This window comes from Carcharhinus amblyrhynchos, chromosome 1, assembly GCF_965287045.1.
Source record: "Carcharhinus amblyrhynchos chromosome 1, sCarAmb.v2.hapA, whole genome shotgun sequence".
Classification (NCBI taxonomy): Eukaryota; Metazoa; Chordata; class Chondrichthyes; order Carcharhiniformes; family Carcharhinidae; genus Carcharhinus; species Carcharhinus amblyrhynchos.
The window spans coordinates 16,391,283-16,401,171 of NC_137324.1; the positions used below are offsets into that span (position 1 = coordinate 16,391,283).

At 49.0% G+C, this 9,889-nt stretch overlaps 1 protein-coding gene across 1 annotated transcript; it reads right to left on the bottom strand.

The window, feature by feature from the left end:
* Window positions 1-392: 392 nt before the first annotated feature.
* Window positions 393-4,031, bottom strand: ap5s1 (adaptor related protein complex 5 subunit sigma 1). Its single transcript, XM_080197120.1, has 2 exons — window positions 3,810-4,031; window positions 393-1,547 (listed from the first exon to the last, which is right to left on the bottom strand). The coding sequence occupies exons 1-2, from the start codon at window positions 3,989-3,991 to the stop codon at window positions 1,121-1,123; spliced, it is 609 nt and encodes a 202-aa protein (XP_080053246.1). The 5' UTR covers window positions 3,992-4,031; the 3' UTR covers window positions 393-1,120.
* Between the last annotated feature and the right edge of the window lie 5,858 nt (window positions 4,032-9,889).

Sequence of the window (9,889 nt, forward strand, 5' to 3'; positions counted from 1 at the left end):
TTAGATTGGTCGGCACAACTTACACAGCTGAAGTCACACATTTCTAATGCCTTTTCCATTTACACTCTGGCCAGTGCAAACTCGCTGGCCAATTTCTTTTCTGAGGTTGTTTTGTGCTGGCTATTAAATGGACACAAGACATCATTCTGCTCCCAGTAACACCTTTCCACCCTCGCCACCTTCAGAGGCGCACCAGACCCCTCCTCGCCCACCCCAAGGTCAGGAAGCCGCAGCTTGTGAACAACATCAAACCTTTCCTCTCCACTGCACTGCATTGCATAACCCTAATAAACACCTTTGTAATGTCCAGTGGCAGGCTACACATCGTTCAGGACAACGGGAGCTGGGTAAAGGATATTACTGACTGGGATGTGCTGACTAAGATTCTTCAGCCGAATGCTACCCAATTTGCAAGTCCAGGCCATTTGCAAATAAATCCCAAGGTAATGCAAACCTTTCAGTTCTTGTTTAAATCTTGAATTTTGGAGGTCTGACTTTTGAAAATCTTAGGAGGTCTAGCTTCGGATAAACCTGAAGACCTGAAAGCTGACATCTTTTAGCACGTACTATCTGAAACATTAACTCTGCTTCTCTCTTCACAGATGCTGCCAGACCTGCTGAACTTTTACAAGGGTTGATTTAATTTCAGAGTTCCAGTATTTTGATTTTTGCCTTGGTGTACACTGCTTGACATGAGAAAAATGAATAGAAACACCAATTTAAACTTTGTAACTGGCTATTAGGGTTTCACAGTTACAGACTGAACAAAGATAAAAATGCATATCTCCTCCCCCTAGCCGGCATCCAACAGTCTCTCCCACACTGAGTTAACTGCTTGCAGACTCAGCATGGGTTGGAGCACAGAAATGTGAACTGTATTCAGCTTTCATATATGGGATTCCTGATCACGACACAGTGACAGTGATTGGAAAGCACAGCAACGTCGATATTGGACACTCACAGGATCTGATGGACCTTCCTTCCATATCACCCCAGACTGAAAGAATTACAAACTGAATCAACTACACACTGGCAGAGGCCAGAAACCTTCAGCAGAGAGAGGAAAAAATAGCAGGCAGGGAAAAAGGGGAGTTGTGGGAGAGACAGCAGCAACTGGGCATCATTTGAACATTGAAGCATTCAGCTCTTTCTCCAGAGTCTGGATGAAACAACAGTTAATGAACATCAACTGTCCGTGAGGCAAAAAGGTGTTCAGGATGGCCTCGATCCTGTCCGTCTTAAGGACAAGGTCATTGCCTTGAATCAGCAGCTTCAAATGCTCCGTGAAGTACTTCACCATCAACCTCAGGGTGTTCTCCGCCAGCATCAGGTTCTCGTAGGGGTCACAGATCAAGGCAAAGCCCAGGGAAAAGACTGCCATCCATACCACCGTTGTCTCTTCCGCAAAGATGTCGCCAGCTGGGAGGCAGAACACGCCCAGGTCTGAGTCATGAAGACCGACAAATTCTTCGGTTACTACAGACCCAAAGTCAGGGAAGGGTTTGTCCGCGGCCTGTCGAGCCAGGATACAAGACGACTTCACTTGCCTAGAAACGTAAACACAGTAGGAGCACTCTCACTGATTCTCTGGTTACACTGTCCCATTACACTCTATATGCACTCATGTGTAAAAGAAGATTTACATTCATCACAGAATATTACAGCGCAGAAGAGGCCCTTTCGGCCCATCGAGTCTGCACCGACACATGGAAGGCCCTGACCTGCCCACCTAACCCCACTTGCCAGCACTTGGCCCATAACCTTGAATGTTATGGCATGCCAAGTACTCATCTATGTACTTTTTAAAGGATGTGAGGCAACCCGCCTCGACCATCCTCCCAGGGAGTGCATCCCAGACCGTCACCACCCTCTATGTAAAAAATGTTTTACTCAAATCCCTCCCTAAACTTCCCACCCCTCACTTTTAACTTTTGTCCCCTTGTAACTGACCCTTCAACTGCTGCTCCCTGTCCACCCTGTCAGTGCCCCTCACAATCGTGAACACCTCAATCAGGTCACCCCTCAGTCTTCTTTGCTCCGGAGAAAACAACCCATTTACAGAACATCTAACACAATCTCAGGACATCCCAAATTACTTTGCTTTGGTTCAAAGTGTTCTACCGTCAGGAAGACGGCAACTAATTTGTTTGCGGGTTCCCACAAAGTAGCAATGTGACAATGACCAGATGACCTGCTTTTGAGTTATTGACACAAGGATAAATATTGGCCAGGACACAAGGGATAACTGCCCTGCTTTCTGCTCGTGCCCTGCGATCATTTACATCCCGCTGGGAGGCAGCTAAGGGTCTCAGTTTAACGTCCCGTCTGAAAGACAGCACCAGTCACAGAATTGTTACAGCACAGGAGGCCATTCAGCCCATCATGTTTGTACTACCTCGTTGAATGAGCAATTCACTTAGCGCCATTATCCTGCCTTTTCCCTGTAACCTCTGCACATTCTTCCTTTCCAGATAATAGTCTAATTCCTTTCCGAGTACCTCGATTGAGCCTCAGTGCTGCACTGGGGATGTCAGTCTAGATTTTTCCCCTCACATCTATGGAGTGGGCCGTGACACCTGGAACTTTTTAACTTTGATTTTTCTGGGAATCTATGCCCCATATTCGAACAGAGTGGCTCAGCTGCCCTATCACCTTCTTCTCTCTCCAAGCCAACACTCCACTCCTTCCTCACCCCTCAGTTCCTGGGGACCTTCCTTGTCCAACACCCTCAGCTCCCACTTATTATGTCTCCCTGAGGGACATTCCTCTCTCCCCCGCCCCACCACGAGGGGGGGAATCCCTCCTTCTTTCCCTTCCAAATCTGCCGTGCCCAATTTGCTCCTCCCACCCTCATTTTCCTCACTGCTTCCCCTCATTCCCCCAATCTCCCTCATCCTCATTTCCCCCACTCCCCTCACCCCCAATCCTACCCCACTCCCCTCATCCTCATTTACCTGCTCCTCTCATTCCCCCACTCCCCCCTTTTCCCCAAACCCCTCAATCCCCCCCACTTCCTCATCCTCAATCCCCCTTCATCACTCCCCCTCAATCTCCCACTCCCCTCACCCTCAATCCCCCACTCCCCTCACCCTCAATCCCCCCACTCTCCCTCAATCCCCCCACTCTCCCTCAATCCCCCCACTCTCCCTCAATCCCCTCACTCTCCCTCAATCCCCCCACTCACCCTCAATCCCCCCACTCACCCTCAATCCCCCCACTCACCCTCAATCCCCCCACTCACCCTCAATCCCCCCACTCACCCTCAATCCCCTCACTCTCCCTCAATCCCCCCACTCTCCCTCAATCCCCCCACTCACCCTCAATCCCCTCACTCACTCTCAATCCCCTCACTCACCCTCAATCCCCTCACTCTCCCTCAATCCCCCCACTCACCCTCAATCCCCCCACTCACCCTCACTCTCCCTCAATCCCCTCACTCACCCTCAATCCCCTCACTCTCCCTCAATCCCCCCACTCACCCTCAATCCCCCCACTCACCCTCAATCCCCCCACTCTCCCTCAATCCCCCCACTCACCCTCAATCCCCCCACTCACCCTCAATCCCCCCACTCACCCTCACCCTCCCTCAATCCCCCACTCACCCTCAATCCCCCCACTCACCCTCAATCCCCCCACTCACCCTCAATCCCCCCACTCACCCTCAATCCCCCCACTCTCCCTCAATCCCCCCACTCTCCCTCAATCCCCTCACTCACCCTCAATCCCCTCACTCACCCTCAATCCCCTCACTCTCCCTCCTCCTCCACTCCCTCATCCTCACTCTCACTCCCCCTCCCCCCCCTCACTACCTGGCCACGGCCGCCAGTTGCTCCTTGCCGCGGAGTCTCTGCCGCTGATGGCGGTGCTTGGCCTCGGTGGGACTCTCCTCTGCCCCGGGCTCCTGCAGCAGCTCGGCGGCGAAGATGCGGGAGTAGATCGTGCGGCACAGCTCCCCGGGGCCGAGTGAGAGCACCAACATACCCCGCACCATGATGGCAGCGGGAGGGGAATGGGCCGACCACCAGCATGCCCCGCACCATGATGGCGGCGGGAGGGGCAGGGACCGACCACCAGCATGCCCCGCACCATGATGGCGGCGGGAGGGGCAGCGACCGATCACCAGCATGCCCCGCACCATGATGGCGGCGGGAGGGGCAGGGACAGATCACCAGCATGCCCCGCACCATGATGGCGGCGGGAGGTGTGAGCCCGGGGCAGCCTGGGAGCTGGAGTCCTCACCCAGCGTGCCGGGCCCAAGGGCATCCTGGGAGATGTAGATCTTGGAGGACTTCATTAAACTACCAGCTATGGCCAAATATTTAATTCACTTTCTTCTATAAGATTAAGGATGTTCACTTCATACGAAGCAATAAAAATAGTGAAACTATAGTTAAAAGCAGTTAAAAAACTTTAGTGAGGCCGGCGCTTACATATTCAGGATAGGAGGAGGAGAGGCCATTTGGCTCCTTGAGCATGCTGTGCCATTCAACCAGATCATTGCTGATCTTCACCTTCAGTGGCACTTCCCACACTGCTGTGCTGCCATACACATTGATCTCTTGAACATCTAGAATTAAGGAAAAACTCTAGAGCAATGAGAATGAGGACCATAGGAATCAAGTGACTCATCTAAATCTTGTGTTAGTTCCATAAACACTGTTCCCAGTCTTGGCCACAGGATGAAAATAAAACCCTTTCAATAACAAAATTCCAAAGAGTTAGATATGGTGAACTATAACTGTTTCATTTTGAGTATGAATCAACAGAACACCCTGCAATGCTTTGCACTGTATTTGTGTACTCACTCGTGCACAAGTAACTAGAAGTTGGAAGTTTGAGCACTCATAGTGCCTAGTGTTGTGTATTCAACAGGTTCACAGAGAGATAACCAGTGAGAAGGCAACCTGGTCCCAGATTTTATCTCTAATATGGGCTAATTTAGCTAAAGCCTGGTATCCTTGGATTGAGATGGTTAGAGTTGCTGTTCCTGATATCTCTCAGGATATTCCTGCCAACAACATGCGTGTGTTTATGTTCATTAAGAACGGAATCTAGCTCAGCAGAGATCTGGCTTACAGGTGACCCATCTGGGGCGGCACAGTGACACAGTGGTTAGCACTGCTGCCTCACTGCGTCAGGGACCCAGGTTCAATTCTGGCCTTGGGTCACTCTCTGTGTGGAGTTTGCACTTCCTTCTCATGTTGGCATGGGTTTCCTCTAGGTGTTTGGATTCATCCCACTGTCCAAAGATGTACGGGTTAGATGGATTGGCTACGTCAGGGAGATTAGTAGGGTAAATGTGTGGGGTTACGGGAATAGAGCCTGGTGGGGTTGTGGCTGGTACAGACCCAATGGGCTGAATGGCTTCCTTCTGTACTGTAGGAATTCTATGGTCTATGGTCTACATATCCCATGGTACCTTGCGGGTCTCCTTTGGCATCCTGGGACATGTAGTTCCGGAGGGAGGGCCCGGCCTCTCCAGGACAGCAGCAGCTCCCCCTGTGGCGGTGCCGGGGAGTGGCAGGCTGATGGGAGAGCCACCAGTAGATATTCCAACTGATAGGACAATAAGCCTTGACAATATGGGCAAATGAACTGTGGTTTGTAAAAGGTTGAAAATATAAGAACATAAGAACATAAGAAATAGGAGCAGGAGTAGGCCATCTAGCCCTTCGAGCCTGCCCCGCCATTCAATAAGATCATGGCTGATCTGTCGTGGCTCAGTTCCACTTTCCCGCCCTCTCCCCATAACCCTTAATCCCCTCTCTTATCAAGAACCCATCAACCCGCTTCTTAAAAATATTTAGCGAGGCAGCCTCCACCACTTCAACGGGCAGAGAATTCCAGAGATTCACCACCCTTTGAGTGAAGAAGTTCCTCCTCAACTCCGTTCTAAACCGCCTCCCCTTTATCTTGAGGCTGTGCCCCCTAGTCCTACTGTCTTTTTTGAGCGGGAAGAGTCTCTCCACCTCTATCCTATCCATCCCATTCATCATCTTATACGTCTCAATGAGATCTCCCCTCATTCTTCTAAATTCTAACGAGTACAAGCCTAGTTTATTCAGCCTCTCCTCATAGCTCAATCCCCTCAACTCCAGTATCAGCCTAGTAAACCTCCTCTGCACTCCCTCCAGGGCCAAAATATCCTTGCGCAGGTGCGGCGCCCAAAACTGCACACAGTACTCCAGCTGCGGCCTCACCAATGCCCTATACAGCTGCAGCAAGACCTCCCTACTTTTATATTCAATCCCCCTCGCTATGAAGGCCAGCATCCCATTCGCCTTCCTGACCACCTGCTGCACCTGCAAGCTGGGTTTTTGCGACTCATGCACAAGGACCCCGAGGTCCCTCTGCACCGTCGCCTGCTGCAGTTTTTCGCCTCGTAAGTAATAGTCCTTCCTACCATTTTTCCTACCAAAGTGGACCACCTCACACTTGCCAACATTAAATTCCATTTGCCATTTCCTGGCCCATTCGCCCAGCCTATCTAGATCCTTCTGCAGACTCTCCACACCCTCCGCACAATTTGCCGTTCCCCCAATCTTGGTGTCATCAGCAAATTTCGACACCCTACACTCGGTTCCCTCCTCCAGATCATCTATATAAATGGTAAATAGCTGAGGCCCCAGCACCGACCCCTGGGGCACCCCACTAGTCACCAACCGCCAATCCGAATAGCACCCATTGACCCCCACTCTCTGCCTCCTATTTGACAACCAATCCTCTATCCACGCTAACACCCTACCCCCAACTCCATGTCCCCTGACCTTCTGCAATAACCTCTTGTGAGGAAAGAGGAAAGCGTAAAAGTTGGGATCTTGGAAATATTGAGAAAGGTTATGGAACTTCAGAAGGACACAGCCACATTGATGGAATGGGCGAGCAAGTGGCAGATAAACCCAAATGCAGATAGATTTGTGGAAATTCATTTTGCTATGGGGAATGCAGAGAGACAATATAAAAAAGTGTGCATAGGAGGGAGCTAGGTTTAGGGCAGGTTGAGCAGGTGGTTAAAGAAACACACAATATTAATAGGAAGGAGATGTTGCCTGGTTTACCAGGATGTTGCCTGGTATGGAGGGCATTAGCTGTGAGGAGAGGTTGGAGAAACTTGGTTTGTTCTGACTGGACTGGCGGAGGTTGAGGGGAGGCCTGATAAAAGTCTACAAGATTATGAAGGGTATGGACGGAGTGGATCGTCAGAAGCTTTTTCCCAGGATGGAAGAGTCAATTACTGGGGGGGGGGGGGGGGTGCTTAAGGTGCGAGGGGCAAGGTTTAAAGGAGATGTACAAGGCATGCTTTTTACACAGATGGTGGTGGACGCCTGGAACTCGTTGCCGGGGAAAATAGTGGAAGCAGATACAATAATGACATTTAAGGGGCTTCTTCACAAATACATGAAGAAGGTGAGATTAGAGGAATATGGTCCTCGGAAGGGTGGGGGGTTTTAGTTAAATTGGGCAGCATGGTCAGTGCAGGCTTCGAGAGCTGAAGGGCCTATAATTTTCTTTGTTGTAATTTTCTTTGTTGTAATTTTGCTGTAATTTTCTTTGTTGCCTGTTCTTAGTAGAGTTTTTTTAAAGCTTATTTATTTATTATTCATTCGTGGGATATGGGTGTCGCTGGCTGGCGAGCATTTATTTCCCATCCCTTGTTATCTTTTAATAAAAAGACTTGTTAGGCCTTTTCAGAGGACAGTTGAGAAACAACCGCATTGCTGTGGCTCTGGAATCACATGTAGCCCAGAACAGGTAAGGACGGCAGATTTCCTTCCCTGAAGGACATTAGTGAACCAGATGGGTTTTTCTGACAATCGACAATGGTTTCACAATTATCAGTAGATTCTTAATTCCAGACATTTTTATTGAATTCAATTTGCACCATCTGTCATGAGGGGATTCGAACCCAGGTCCCCAAACATTAGCTGAGTTTGTGGATTAGTAATCTAAGGATAATACCACTAAGTTTGATTCCCTGATTGGGTCACTGTTTGTGGAGTTTGCATGTTCTCCCCGTGACTGCATAGGTTTCCTCCAGGTACTCCGCTTTCCTCCCACAATCAGAAAGACATGCTGTTTAGGTGCATTGCTGTGCTAAATCCTCCCTCAGTGTACCCGAACAGGCACCAGAGTATGGCAACTAGAGGATTTTCAACTGCACAAGTTGGAAGTTAATATTTATTAGTGTCGCAAGTAGCCTTACATTAACACTAATTGTGACACTAGTAATTTGATTTATTATTGTCACATGAATTAACACTGAAAAGTATTGCTTCTTCTGAGCGAGTAAGAATTCTCACGACACCAGGCAACAGGTTTATTTGGTATCAAAAGCCACTAGCTTTTGGGCCTCTGACCCTTCATCAGGTGAGTGGAGAGTTCTGATCACAAACACGGGATGTATAGACACACACTCAGTTTACGGAATGCTGATTAGAATGCAAGTTTTTACAGCTCATCAAGTCTTAAAGATGCAGACAATGTGAGTGAAGATAGCATTAAGCACAGGTTAAAGAGATGTATGTTGTCTCCAGACAGGACAGTAAGTGAGATTTTGCAAGCCCAGGCAAGTCATGGGGGTTACAGATAGTGTGACATGAACCCAAGGTCCTGGTTGAGGCTGTCCTCCTGTGTGCGGAATTTGGCTAACAGTTTCTGCTCAGTGACCCTGCACTGTCGTGTCTCATGAAGGCAGCCTTGGAGAATGTTTACCTGAAGATCACAGGCCGAATGCCCTGACCGCTGAATTGTTCGCCAATAGGAAGAGAACAGCCTTGCCTGCTGACTGTCGAGCAGTGTTCATTCATCCGTTGTAGTGTCTGCATGGTCTCCCCAATGTACCATGCCTCGGGACATCCTTTCCTGCAGCATATCAGGTAGACAATGTTGGCCGAGTTGCAAGACTATTTGTAAGCCCCATGACTTGCCTGGGCTTGCAAAGTGTCTCTTACTGTCCTGTCTGGAGACAATATACATCTCTTTAACCTACACTTAATGCTATTTCCACTCACATTGTCTGCATCTTTAAGACTCGATTAGCTGTAAAAACTCGCATTCTAATCAGTAATCTGTAAACTGAGTGTGTGTCCTAACATCCCCTGTTTGTGATCAGAACTCTCTACTCACCTGACGAAGGTTCAGAGGCCTGAAAGCTAGTGGCTTTTGCTACCAAATAAACCTGTTGGACTTTAACCTGGTGTTGTGAGACTTCTTACTGTGTTTACCCCAGTCCGACGTAGGCCACATCATCTGAGCTATACAGACCAAGCATACCATTCATAGAGAAGGAAACAAGAGAGTGCAGAATGTAGTGTTACAGTCATAGTACGGAGTGGACAAAGATCAACTTAATGCAAGGTTAGTCCATTCAAAAGTCTGATGGCAGCAGGGAAGAAGCTGTTTTTGAGTCAGGTTGGTACGTGACCTCAGATTTTTGTATCTTTTTCCAAAGGAAGAAGGTGGAAGAGAGAATGTCTGAGGTACGTGGAGTCCTTAATTATGCTGCTGCTTTGTCATGGCAGCGGGAAGTGTAGGCAGAGTCAATGGATGGGAGGCTGGTTTGCGTGATGGATTGAGCTTCATTCATGGTGTTTTGTGGTTTCTTGCTGTCTTGGGCAGAGCAGGAGCCATACCAAGCTGTGATACAACCAGAAAGAGTGCTTTCTATGGTGCGTCTGTAAAAGTTGGTGGGAGTCGTGGTTGACATGCCAAATTTTCTTAATCTTCTGAGAAAGTAAAGGCGTTGGTGTACTTTCTTAACTAGAGTGTTGGCATGGGGGGAGCCAGGACAGGTTTTGGTGATCTGGACCTAGAAACTTGAAGCTTTCAACCCTTTCTACTTCATCCCCGTTGATGTCGACAGGGGCATGTTCTTTATGCCTCCTGAAAT